Raw genomic sequence first — 14,326 nt, forward strand, 5'->3', positions numbered from 1 at the left:
AAAAAGCTGCAAACATCCCAGGTGTCTATTCATCAGTAAGAGAATGGAAAACAAATTCTACTATATCCATAAAGTAAAATACTGCAACAATGAAAAGGAACAAGCTAATCCAAACAACAACATGAGTGAATGTCAGAAAGTATTATGCCAAGTTCATGAGGGAGCCTCAAAAGAGTACATACTGCATGGTTCCATTTATGTGAAGTTCTAGTGCAGAAAAACTCATCTGTAGTGGGAAAATATCAGAACAGTGGCTGTATCCGGGTGTTTAAGATTGACCAAGAAGGGACCTGAAGGAACTTTCTGGAGTGATATCTTAATACAAGTTTGGTTACATAGGTAAATGTATTTGTCAAAACTCAGTGAATGTACGCTTAAGATTTATGCATTTTATTGTATGTAATTTCTACATAAGAAGAAAAAGAATTATAACTAAATATGTAACTCTAAAGATGATCATGCTAAATTATTTAGAAATATGCTGATGTCTACAGTTTACTTTGAAATGGATCAAAACGAGAAGATGAATGGATGGGTGAGTTCCATACATGAATCCATAGATGTGATAGTGATAGGTCAGGTACAGTAATAGGTTAATGTAATCTCCATGGTTTGTACTTAAATGCCTCCTATAAAATTATGTCAACTTTGCTGAATATTTGTAAATTTTACAGCATAATGTAGAAAAACATCTTGGGTGCAAGGCAAAATCTTGACTTTTCTGGACACCTACCACCACCTCCTAAAGGTCCACAGGCTGATGAGAACAGGAAGGGCCCCAGTGGTAGGGAGTGAGGCAGCCCTTACAGGGACAAGCCAAGGCTGAATGGGGCTGTCTGCAGAGCCAGGTACAGCCCCTTCTCAGAGCCATTTCCTTCCAGGGCTCTTCTCACTGCCATGTTCCATCTGCCTTATCTGGTCCCATGGAAGCTTTTCAGTACCCAGATGAGGGGTAGTTGCTGTATGGACAAATGAGTGCCCATTGGAGGGATTTGAGGGTACTAGTAAGTTCTCAGCCCATCTTTTCTCAGGTGCCAACCTGCTCAAGAGTACTTTTCATGGGGCTGTCACTATGTCTACCATCCTACTGCTCTAGGAATGCAGACTCCTTGAAGGCAGAGCCCCTAGTAACTGCTGGTCACCAATGAGTTAAGAAGTGCCCAGTACACAGTGAGTGCTGAAAACACATTGATGACAAAGGCTTCTTTCACATAAAAGTCAGAGTGAGTAAAGTTTTGGGATTTGAGTGGATAAACACAGAGACTGAATCAGTAAAACCTAGATGTGTGGGAGAGAGATGTATACTGTTTTGGAGGTTAATAACTCAGACAAAAATAAATGGACTGGAACTTTCCAAGTATTTACAATTGGAATACTGCCTTTGGCACATCTCAACTCTGTCCTGGAAAATGTGCTAGGAATATAGATTTGCATATGGGTGAGAGCATGTCATGCTTCCAAAATGATGGAAACAAGCCTTGCTCTGCTATCTGAAAAAGAAATGAAAGGGTAGATGATTTGCGGCCAGTTGGGGAACAAGTTTCCTGCAAGGATGGAATTGATTCTGGTGGGGAGTTGTACTATTCTTTCAATTCCTTAATATATTGGACAATTTTCAAACTAATACATTGGGGGAAAAGCTATCCATACTATACACTTCCCACTCAGAGCTAGAAATATTAGGAAGACCCACTAACTCTAGAGTGTGAGGACAAATGGAGACATTAAAACTAAGAGAGACTCCAGTGAAACAGTCCTAACACGTAGGAGCTTTTGTTTTTAAGCTTTAAGATGGACCACAGTTTGAATAAACAGGTCCTGAGCAGCAATAAAAAAAGAAAAAAAAATAGATTACAGATTTCTCAATTTTACTTCATTCCAATGTCTATAAAAAATCCCAGACAATCATTTGTTGTGTTTTCCATGTGTTTAATCAGGATTGTGAGATTATGTTTTCTAATAAATAGTTTCCTCAGAAACTAGTGCAATACATTTGGACTTGGGGGACCAATAATCTCATTCAAAATACAAATAATAATTTAAAAATACACAAAAGGAAAAAGCATAATAAGCTCTCTAAAAGTAATAAAGGAGATAATACATTCAAAGGCATAAATCAGTGAAATAGAAAACGAAGGAACAACAGAAAGGATCAAAGGGAAAAGCCGGTTATTTGAAAAATAACAATAAACCAGACAAACATCTGATGAGATTGAACAATAACAAAAAAAAGAAGGCACAAGGCAGCATTTTAGAAATGACAAATGAGAAACTACTACAGATCTAGCAGAAGTTAAAAAGATAATCATAGAATAGTACACAAAAAATCTTATACCAATAAAATCAAAACCAAGTCAATAAATTCCTCAAAAAATACAATTTACTTAAACTGACATGAAAAGAAAAGCCTAGTCTTTAAACAATTAAGCTAATTAAATAGTTTAAAATACTCCTAAGCCCAGATTCTTTTCAAATAACTTATCAAATTCTTCCATGGAATAAGAAACCACTCCCAAAATAACTCTATGAGAGCTGTGACACTGACGTAAATCTAAATCAACAATGTACAAGAATGGAAAACTATAAATATACAATAAAATTCTCCCAAAGAACTCACAAGACAAATCCAGGAAAATATAAATATGATAATACAGCAAAATAAAATCGAATGTTTCTTAATCATACAAGGGTAGTTTAACATTAGATGATTTGCAAAAGTTATTCATCAAACTAACAAAATAAAGAAATATACAATCATTTTAACAGATACAGAAAAATATAATTTGATAAAATTAATCTGGTAATGACAAAAATAACTTTAAAATGTATAAGCCTCTTTAGGAAGTAAAGTGTGTCTATGAAAAATTTCAGCAAACATCATTTTTAGTTGTGAAATATTAAACTAATTATTTAGGAAACTAGCAATAAAAGTCTGGGAGAGGTGATTCATGCCTGAAATTCTAGCACTTTGGGAGGCCAAGGAAAAGAGACTGCTTGAGATCAACAGTTCAAGACAAGCCTGGGCAATGAAGACTGACACTGACTCCAAAAATAAAAATAAAAAACATTAGCTGGGTGTGGTAGTGTATGCCTATCATCCTATCTACTCAAGAGGCTGAAGTAGAAGGATAGCTTGAGCTCAGGAGTTGGAGGTTACAGTGAGCTATGACATTCACGCCACTGCACTCCAGCCTGGGGAACAGAGTAAGACCCTCTCTCTAAAATTAAAATCAGCAATAAGACGAAAGAACACCCTGTAAGATGGCGTCTATTCAAATTGTGTTGGTGGTCCTATCTCTTGCTGTGAGACATGAAAAGAATAAAAGAAACAACAGTTGGAAAGGAAGAAATAAAACTTCATAATTTACAAATGATTATCTATGGAAAAAACCTCCAAAGAATCTATAGACACATTTAAAAGAAATTTCTGTACAGTCAGCTTTATACACAAAAGCCAACTGCATATATAATAAACCATTAACTATAAAAAATCACAATTTAAAAATATTCTTTTAATAACAAAATAATAAAGTAACTAGTAATAAGTCTATGAAAGGATATACTAGGTATGGAAAAAATTATAAAACCCTGAAGGATACTTTGAAGATGAAAATCTTTGAGAAGAAGGCCTGCTTTATAAATATGTCAAATTTTTTACAAATCTATAGATTTAATATACTTTCAAAGAAACTTTCAGCAGGTTTTCAGGCTTGTGGTAAAATACAAATAACAAAATATTTATCATTTTCACCGTTTTTTTTTGAGTTGGAGTTTCACTCTGGTTGCCCAGGCTGGATTGCAATGGTGCAATCTCAGCTCACTGTAACCTCTGACTCCTGAGTTCAAGAAATTCTCCTGCCTCAGCCTCCCAAGTAGCTGGGATCACAAGCATGTGCCACCAGGCCCAGCTAATTTTGTATTTTTAGTAGAGGCGGGGTTTCACCATGTTTCCCAGGCTGGTCTCGAACTCCTGACCTCAGGTGATCCACCCATCTCAACCTCCCAAAGTGCTGAGATTACATGTGTGAGCCACTGTGGCCTGCCCATTTTAACATTTTTTAAGTGTACAACTCAATGATATTAAGTACATTCACATCATTGTACAACCAACACCACTATTCATCTCCACAACTTTTTCATCTTCTCAAACTGAAACTCTGTACCTACAAAACAATAACTACCAATTCTCTTCTCTTATTTGCCCCTGGGAACCAACATTCTACTTTCTATCTCTACAAATTAGACTACTGTAGATATGTCATATAAGTATAATCCTACAATATTCATCCTTTGTTTTATTTCTAAGAAATGACAAACTGATTGCAAAACTTAAATGAAATGGCCAAAGATCCTGAACGGCCAACACAATTCTGAATTACATTTCGAATATAATAATATAATGTAATACTACAGTAATATTTTGTTTTAAAGTCAGAGTGATTATAACCGTGTATTGTTGGATCAAAAATATACAAAAAGACTAAGAAAATAATAGTCCCAGAATGAATTCCCAAATACATGGAGATTTAATAAATGCCAGAGGAGACCGTGCAGATAACTAGTAAAGAATGTCCAATTCAGTATATGATGCCAGAACAAATGACTGTCCCTAAAGGTAAAAAATAAAATTAGATCCCTTCCTCAAACCATGCACAAAAATGTCTATGTATTCAATAATTAAATGTAAAAGGTGAGACTTTCAAACTTTTAAAGATGTAGATTTCATGACCTCAGAATAGATGATGCAGAAAGTGTTGGATATAAAAGAAAATATCGATAAGTTTGAGTATAATTAATAAATTTATTTCAATCAATCAAAAGACACCATAAAGAAAATATGAAAACGCTGGACACAGTGGCTAATATCTGTATTCCCAGCACTTCGGGAGGCCAAGGCAGGTGGATCACAAGGTCAGGAGATTGAAACAATCCTGGCTAACATGGTGAAACCCCATCTCTACTAAAAATACACACACACACACAAAATTAGCCAGGCATGATGACATGTGCCTGTAGTCCCAGCTACTTGGGAGGCTGAGGCAGAAGAATCACTTGAACCCAAAAGGTCGAGGTGGCAGTGAGCTGAGATCACACCACTGCACTCTAGCCTGGGCAACAAAGTGAGACTCCATCTCAAAAAAAAAAAAAGAAAGAAAATATAGGCTGGATGTGGTGGCTCAAGCCTGTAATCGCAGCACTTTGGGAGGCTGAGGCAGGTGGATCACCTGAGGTTGGGAGATCAAGACCAGTCTGACCAACATGGGGAAAGCCTGTCTCTACGAAAAAAATACAAAATTAGCCAGGTTTGGTGGTGGGTGCCTATCATCCCAGCTACTCAGGAGGTCAAGGCAAGAGAATCACTTGCACCTGGGAGGCAGAGGTTGCAGTGAGCCAAGATCGCTCCATTCCAGTCCAGCTTGGGTGACAAGAGTGAAACTCTGTCTCAAGAAAAAGAAAAAAAAAAAAAAAGAAAAAGAAAAGAAGAAAAAAGAAAACATGAGACAAGCCACAAACATATAAAAGATAATTAAAGTATTTACAATAACAAAGGATAAAGATCCCTTAAATATCAATAAGAACAAGACACACACATGTACATACACACACACACACACACACACGCAAAATAAAAATAGGCAGAAAACATTAACAGGCATTTCACATAGAAAGAAATACAAATGGCAAACAGACCTGTGAAATCATGCTCATCCTTAAGAGTAATCAGAAAAATTCAGTTTAAAGTCAGGGTGAGGGATCATTTCTTATCCTGTATTGACAAAAATTAAGAAGTCTGATAGTACCAAGTGTTGAAGAGAATAGAATATGGGTCCACAAGACACATGCTGCTAATGGAGGTATAAATTTATACAATCACCGTGAAAAGTCATTTGTCACTATCTAGTAAAGTTAAACATTACTCAGTAACACAACAATTCCACTCCTAGGTAATATAGTCCATAGGGGAGAGTTTTTCAAACAAGAGACTGCAAATAACTAATAGGTCATAAAATCAGTTTAAGGGTTGGGGTCAGTATATTTTTTTAGGCAGGATCTCACTCTGTTGCCCAGGCTCGAGTGCAGTGGCATGATCTCAGCTCACTATAACCTACACCCCCATGGGCTCCAGCAATCCTCCTGCCTTAGCCTCCCAAGTAGCTGGGACCACAGTCATGTGCTACCATGCCTGACTAATTTTTGTACTATTTTTGTAGAGACAGGGGTCTCACCATACTGCTCAAGCTGGTCTCACTCCTGGGCTTGAGAAATCCTTCTGTCCTGGCCTGCCAAAGTGCTAGGATCATAGGCATGAGCCACCATATCTGGCTGAAATCAGTATTCTGCTAAGATCAGTATTCTTTAGAAATAAAATTTTAAAATATCAGACAGCATCATTAGTAATAAATAGGGAGGTGGCCACTGCTCCATGAAGTGTTTGCTTCAGTTGCATTTGAGGTGGAGGCCCTATGGCTATATGGGTGTCCATGGTGGTTTAAGGTGTATTTCTTATTCTGAGTAATGCCAATTAAGTTTGGAAGTCCTATAATTACTCTTGTGCACATCCCCCAGAAAACAGGTGTAGGGTTTTTCATAACAGCATCATGAAAAATATAAAAAAACTGTACACAACTCAAATTTCCACTGATAGCAGAGATTAGAACACAGGATGGAATATTCTGGAATACTGTGAAGAGGAGTTCTGCAGCTATACATAACAATTTGAATGATTCTAAGAAACAAAATACTGAGTGAAAACAAAGTTACAAGATACTACATATATTATGCTTTATTTATAAAGCTAAGACAATACTGAAAGATCAATACAAATAACCAAAAGCATGGATCTTGAAGCCAGACTGTCAGGGTTCAAATCTTACCTCTGCCACTCACTGGCCATGTAACCTTGAACAAGATACTTAACCTCAGTGCCTCAGTTTCCTCATCTGTGAAATGGAAATAAGAACTTACCTCATGGGGATTTTAGGATTAAAACCTATAAAGTGCTTAGAACAGTGAACATGAAATAAAAAAGAAACTCAAGAAGAAAGGATAGAATGAGCAATGTTTTAGTTTTTAAATTGGTAGTGAGTGAATGAGCATTAATTTTACACATTCAAAGATTTTTTGCATATAGCAAATATTAAAAATTTCAAACAGGAGTGAATTATGCCGAGGCTCTATGAACTCAGGCTTCCTGGTAAGCCACTGAAGGCAGATGACAATGACGGCCCGAGTCACATGTACCTGGTCCTCAGCTTGCCCCACACAGACTTAGCCCAGTTTTGGAGCAGGCCAAAGAGTGGTTTTTCTTCATACTGTTTGGCATATTGGGCCAGCATTTCCTGCCCCACAATCTGTAGAAAGAGTTTAGCACTCATCAGTCTCAGCAGTCTAAAAAATGACAGTGTCCTTAATACTGCAATCTGATAAGATGTATTTGTCGCTTAGAGAACTCCTTGGAAGGAATAAAATATAAGACCTGATTCTTACAAGGGCCTCTATTTCCCCAAGGCAAATGTGGAGCATTTATCACACCATTCCCCATCCTCCCCTGTGGTTGACTTTACTAACTACTTACTGTTCACTCTCTCTTCTTGCCTGTATCAGTCTCTAACACTGGTCCTGGGACCGACTATTTTAGCTGACACTTTAGTAAAAGCCACTTGCCTTCGTGAACCAGATGGCTGGTCCATTCTCTTTTTCACCCCTGACATTCTCTGGTCAATTAGCCCTTTGGGGAATAGTATTGAAATGCACAAATAAAACAGTCTCTATCCTCTATCAGTCTTCTACTTCAGCAACTTTAAAGTTATAATTTGGGCCTAAAATACTGCCTGCTTTTCTGCAGTGGTTCAAAGGAGATGTCTATGACTAGTCCATGGCAGAAACTCAGTTGATGGTTAGCAACAACCACTAGACATATGAGTGAAGTCACCTCGGACCGGTGTGTCCCTACCAAGCCCCGACACGCTGCTGCCACAGCATGAGTGCCCAGGAAAGACCAATAGAACAGCAGAAAAACTACTGGGTGTGAGCCCAGCCCAAACTGCTGATCCTACAGAATCATATGCTAACAAACTGTTGTCTCAAAGCACGAAGTTTTGGGGTGGTATGTTACAAATCAATAGATAGCTTATTTATTCTCTTTCAACTATCAATATCAGAATATTTCTTCTTTGCTAGATATGAATGCATGTTTTATATAGGTCCTATAAAATGTTATGTATGCTTTCAATCAAGAGTATATCATAAATGACATTTTTGGTTTGCACTGTTATGTAGAATTTTATTTGTTTATTTACTGGCTGTATAACTTTGTTTTGATAAATCATAGCTAATGAAACATTTCCATTTGGTTGAATACTTAGGTTGTTACCAGTTTTACAGTTGTCATAATAACCTTGATAGCAATATAGGCAGACATAGAGCATAGTCCTCTTTTGTATTATTACCTGATAATAAATCCCCATGAACTTGATTGATACAGAGGTTCTGAAAGAGGGCCACCCTGCCAATAAGAGGGATGCTGAAAACTTTCAAGGCATTTTTGCCTAGGGGAGCTTTACTGGCATTAATGGGCAGAGCCAGGTGTGAAATGCACGGGACAGTCTCAACCAACAGAGGACTGTGCCATATCCCATGTCCTGTCAAATGCCATGTAGTCAAATACACGCAGGCAGTTAAGAGCCCTGAATTTAGTTACACCAAAGCTTTCAGGTTTTCCAAGTCCCAGGCATATGGAAAAATTAAACCCTGCTCCCTTGAAATTAGAGGTGCTTTAGGCCAGCACACAAGTGACACAGCCTCCTCTCCTTTCCCATTACCATGGCAACCTGCAATGCTCCCAGGTGTGACTGGTCCATAAGCCTGGGCATCTGCACTCAATGCTGCTCAATAGAGGCAGGAATTGTATGTCTTGGTGTATTTGTGTTTACTTTATTACTGAATAAATATATTTAATAATATATTTGTAATATAAATAACTTCCTTTTGGTTTCCTTAAGTATTGTCTTTAATTCCTACAGTTATGTCTCTAGATAGGTTATGTGATCCATGATTTCATTCAGGATAGTAAAAGGAGTGTTACAAAATATTTATTGTCAAAAAGAGGGCATTAGGTCCGTGAGATTGAGAATCACTGCATTAGGGTCGAAGAACATACATTTTTATGACTGCTGCTATACAGAATAAGTGTGAGAATCAAACCCTGCCAGGACTTGGAAAAGTGGGGAAAATAAACTAACTTTAACTAGAATTAAAATTAAAATTATATAGCAATTCAATTCCACTTCACTAATACAACACCAGGATTAAGATTAACCCATGTTTTTGCTAATCTGTAAAATTTATGATAGTTGTAATGCTATCTCACTTTCACTGAGAAGCAATGTCATTCCAAGTAGGAACAAATTGCTTTCTCTGATTCCACCCCCACCCCTACAGCTTTCCTTTACTCTATTTTTCTCCACAGCATTTATGGCTTCTTGGTGCTACAGACTACAACTTGTTTACTGGCTTGCTGTCTTCCTGCAGCCTGGAAAGCAAGTGCCGGGGTCAAAGTGTGTTCATCCTTGTGCCATCAGACAATGTACTGCACAGAGCCTGGAGGTGAGGACTCACCCTTAAATGAGTGAATGAATAAGTATGTTCCGATCCTGTTCTCCGTATCTCATCCAATACATCCAATTCCTTGATAGTCTCCTTTAGCATCAGTCACTACTTCCACTTTTTCCATTTAAGCAACTAAAATTGGGTAAAACTAACTCACTCTAATTGGGATCAAAATTAGAATGATAAAATAATCAAGTTCAGGTGCTAAACTTAAGAAAGACAAGGGAGATAAACATGGTCCTGACTAACAACACAAAAGCAGATTACTTATTTTGGATCTTTGCTCCTTTTCTAGGTCATGAGACAAGGAAACGTGATTTTAAAAATGAGTTTATTTTCTGCTGTTGATGCCCCCTTGATGAAAGATTAAGTGATTGAAGCTGTCAGCTACCATGGGATTTGAGCATTACAGTCTCCAGATCCAGTACTTTATTTTATAAATTACCAGGCAGAGGCAAAGATAGATCAGTCACCACCTAGACTGAGTGTGCAATGAAGATGTGCTTGTTTAATCTCATAGATGTGTTCCTGAACATATTATATTATGTAATATATATGTGTGTGTATAATTTTTAATTATATTTAAAAATAATTGTAGACTCACAGAAGTTGCAAAGTTAAAACAGCACAGAATGATTCTCTCTAGCCATCACCCAGATTCCCCTAAAAAGTGATCTCTTGGCCAGGTGCAGTGGCACACGCCCATAATCCCAGGACTTTGGGAGTTCAAGGTGGGTGGATCCACCTGAAGTCAGGAGTTTGAGATCAGCCTTGCCAACATGGTGAAACCCCGTCTCTACTAAAAGCATAAAATAATTACCTGGGTATGGTGGTGCATGTTTGTAGTCCCAGTTACTGGGGAGGCAGGAGAATTCCTTCAACCCAGGAGATGGAGGTTGCAATGAGCTGAGATCGCCTCACTGCACTTCAGCCTGGGTGACAGAGTGAGACTCTGTCTCCAAAAATAAAATAAAAAAGTGATCTCTTACATAATAATGGAGACTATCAAAACCAAGAAATTCAATACAATTTTTATTCATTACATGTGTTAGTTCTAGAGATTTCATTAGTTAAAATGGACCTAGTGGAAGATTGTTTTGTAAAGTGAAACATTATTTTCGGCAAACAAGTGATTACATTCTCCTCTAAGTCTGGTGTTTTACTTCTTCCAGATTTTTTTAAGACAACTTGTGATAGGTGATTGTGGGTGGTGTTTCTGTGGCTCTTCTGCAGTTCTCTGGTTCTGCACGTTCTGCTGGTCCTGCACTGTTTATTTTCATATACACCTGCCCAGGAGCCCCTTTCTTAGTAGAACTCTAGGGTGAGTGAGCAGTCAAAACATCCATGTTCTTTTCTTTTAAAAAGGATCCCATTCAGAGGAGGAATCAAGCAAATCTACAGCCAACATTTGGAAACTATGAGTCTTAGCAATTGTGCAGAGTGATGACATCATCAACATGCATTTGCAATAAATATCATACGCATCATGCAACATGATTATGTAATACCAATAAAAGTCATTTTTTGGGTCAAAACGCTTTTCAGGGCATCTGCGAAGCAACCAGCATTTCCACACACTAAATATTTCACTGATTTATGCTAGGTACAGTGAAACTTGGATTAAAGAGCCTGACAAGTAGAAGTTGCTGCCAAGGCAGAAACACTTAGAGCCAATTATAATAGAAAAATGTGATTTCTAAGGAAAATCCACCAGATATACATTATGAATCCAGGCAGTGGGGCCGCACTTGGGTTTGTACCATAGAGTGGTAGATTCACTCAAAGTAGCAGTACTTAATGGTAGTGGGCCTGAAATCATGCTCCAAAGAGCTCTAGGTAGACTGGCTACATAATTTGGGGCCCAGCACAAAACAAAAATGCAGGTCCCCTTGTTCAAAAATTATCAAGAATTGTATGATGGTGAGAAGAGAGCATTAAACCAAGCATGGTCCCTGCTGAGTGCAGGGTTCTGCACCACTGCACAAATCTCACCCCATGAAGCTGGCCCTGGCCCTGGGGGTTCTAATAGGATTGTCAGATAAAAGAGAGGACACCCAGTTTATATTTGGACACCCAAATATTGCATGGGAGATACTTATATGAAAATAATATTCATGTTTATCTGAAATACAAATGTAGTTGGGCATCCTATATTTCTGTTTCCTACATCTGGCAAGCCTAGGTTCCTAAGGGCTTTTCAGAGGTCACCTAGGGGTATGAGAATGAAGAAAAGACCAAGTGGATATGAATTTTCACCATCATGCATTTTAACTCTTTACTTTTAGATGCTGGACATTTCATCAAGGCAAGATTTCTTTGAGGATAATCTTTAAAACTTCCTTGGATAGAAGAAATAATAGATAGAGATGGAGGGGATGACAGAAGAAGAAGGGAAGGAAGAGGAAGGAAGGCAAATAGAGGAGAGGAAGAGAGGAGAAAGACTAGAGGAGGAGGAGAAGAGAGAGAAGAGAGGGGAGGGGAAAGGGAAGAGGAAGGACTACTTTAGTACAGAAACCAACCTGTAAGCAGCTCTGAGTAATTGCTGGCCTTAAACATGGATTTGACGCTGGAACCTGGGAGGCAGAGATTGTAGTGAGCTGAGATTGCACCACTGCACTCTAGCCTGGGCGCAGCACGAGACTCCATCTCAAAAAAAACACCAAACCAAACCAAACCAAACAAAAAAAAGCCATGGATTTGAACTTCAAACCAGGAAGAATGGATGGATCTGAAGCAGTGATTTAGGCCCAGCAAAAATCCATGCACAGTTCAATCTAACTTAAGAGTGTTTAGTTTTGTTGTTTTCAGTTAAATCTGGGCCAAGTTTAACTTATCTTCTTAGTGTCTCTTTCCAGTTAGATATAAAGTGGTTTCCCCTTTCTGGTTTCCCTCCTTCATTCCAGCCACATTTATGGAGCACTTTCTATGTACAAGGCACCTACTGTTTATATTGAGTATAGGGAACATTAAAAAGATGAATAAGATACAGCCGTCCCCCAGGGTCTCCCAGTGCACATGGAGACATCAGCCTATGCACACTCAACTGTACTCAGGCAGATCTGTAAGGAACTCGACAGGCACAGAAGAACAGCAAGTCAAAAGTAGATCCCTTACTATGAGGATCAGGGAAAGCTTCCTGCAACAGGAGAGCTTTTGAACTGAGCCTGAGGAATAAATGAGCTTTATTCATTTGTTAATCTGTTTATACAACTCCTAATAGTAGCAACTACTCATTTTCTTTGAGTGTCTATTTACTAAGGCTAAGCTCTGTTCCAAACTCTTTAGGTGGAATACCTAACTTAATCTTCATGACAACTTTGGGAGTAGTTCATGGAATCACTCACCGCATTCTCCACATGAGACAACCAAGGCCTAGAGAGGTTCAGCGATCTTAACTCACTGCAACCTCCACATCTTGGGTTCAAGTGTTTCTCCTGCCTCAGCTTCCCAAGTAGTTGGGATTCAGGCATGTGCCACCACACCTGGCTAAGTTTTGTATTTTAGTAGGGATGGGGTTTCACCATGTTGGCAGTGCTGGTCTCGAACTCCTGACCTCAAGTGATCTGCCAACCTCAGCCTCCCAAAGTGCTGGGATTACAAGTGTGAACCCATACACCCAGCCCAGAGTCCATGCTTTCAATAATACCGCACCTAAGCTGCACCTACTGTATGCCAGCCTCTGTGTAGTCACCGAGGATACAAAGAGAATGCAGGGATCCTGATGTGCTGGGGGAGGGGCAAAGCAGAGAGCATGTCAGGATAATGTGATGAGATGACGGGTGAATGCAAAGCTCGGTGGGCACAGGGAAGGGCTGCACACTCACACTTGACATAAATTCTGAATCCAAAAAGGAACAATAGCAGCAACAAAGGCTTTCAGGGCTGTGGGCAGAGCACCTTTAAAAACACAGCAGCATGGAGAAGCCTGGGAAGCCAGCGTGTGCAGCAGAGAGGGGCAGGGGCAGGGGCAGGGGCAGGGCTAGACACCAGGGCCTTGGCTGCTGTCTGAAGATCTGCCTTTATCCAGGTGTTTTGGGGAACTGAGTGACCTGGAACTCAGCACCTGAAGCTTGACATGGAGACACAGGAGGCCGCCAGATGAGCCACCTCTGAGATTTCCTATTAGAATTTCTGACCAGAAGCAGAGTCCACAGGCCCAGCAAGGTGGTTGTGGTTGTCTGCCCTAAGTTTGGAAGTTTGGGGTGGTTTGCTATGCCACAGTAGACAGGAACAAGGAGCTTTTCCGGTCCCTGTCTCCCTTCTTGGGGTCTCTTCTTCCCTTCACTTCCCATCCCACACACTTGCACCATATTAAATCAGCCTCCTGCACACATTTTGGCTCTCCCAGCTGGAACGTGCCCAGGCTACTTCATGGCACACTAGGCCCCGGTGTCTGGCAATCAAATCATCACCATATGCAGAACCCAGAGCCTATTCTAATGGCCATGACAGCCTTAATTGAGCCTCTACTGTGTGTGGATGTTTCTACAGGAGTAACTAAGAGTCTTACAAGGTATAGGTTATGCTCCCAGTTTTACAGGTGATGGCTGTAATCCTCAGGGAGACTAAGCACAGAATTTCACAGTTCCTCAATGCGAGTAAAACAGAGCCTGGGCTATCTGGCCACAAGGCCGCCCTGGTCTGAGCATGCATCTTCCTCCAGAGTCCCCTCCTTTGCAGCCTATTGTGTGCAAGGCTCTGCAGCTCACCCCATGCC

At 39.5% G+C, this 14,326-nt stretch overlaps 1 protein-coding gene across 1 annotated transcript in view; it reads right to left on the minus strand.

Moving 5' to 3' along the window:
- The window catches only part of ACOXL (acyl-CoA oxidase like), a 389,909-nt gene that overhangs the window by 143,114 nt on the left and 232,469 nt on the right, over positions 1 to 14,326 (minus strand). The window contains 1 exon segment of the mRNA XM_078348358.1: positions 7,243 to 7,352. Coding sequence (XP_078204484.1) covers positions 7,243 to 7,352 — 110 coding nt within the window.

The sequence above is a fragment of the Callithrix jacchus genome, chromosome 14 (genome assembly GCF_049354715.1).
Source record: "Callithrix jacchus isolate 240 chromosome 14, calJac240_pri, whole genome shotgun sequence".
In the NCBI taxonomy this organism is placed as follows: domain Eukaryota; kingdom Metazoa; phylum Chordata; class Mammalia; order Primates; family Cebidae; genus Callithrix; species Callithrix jacchus.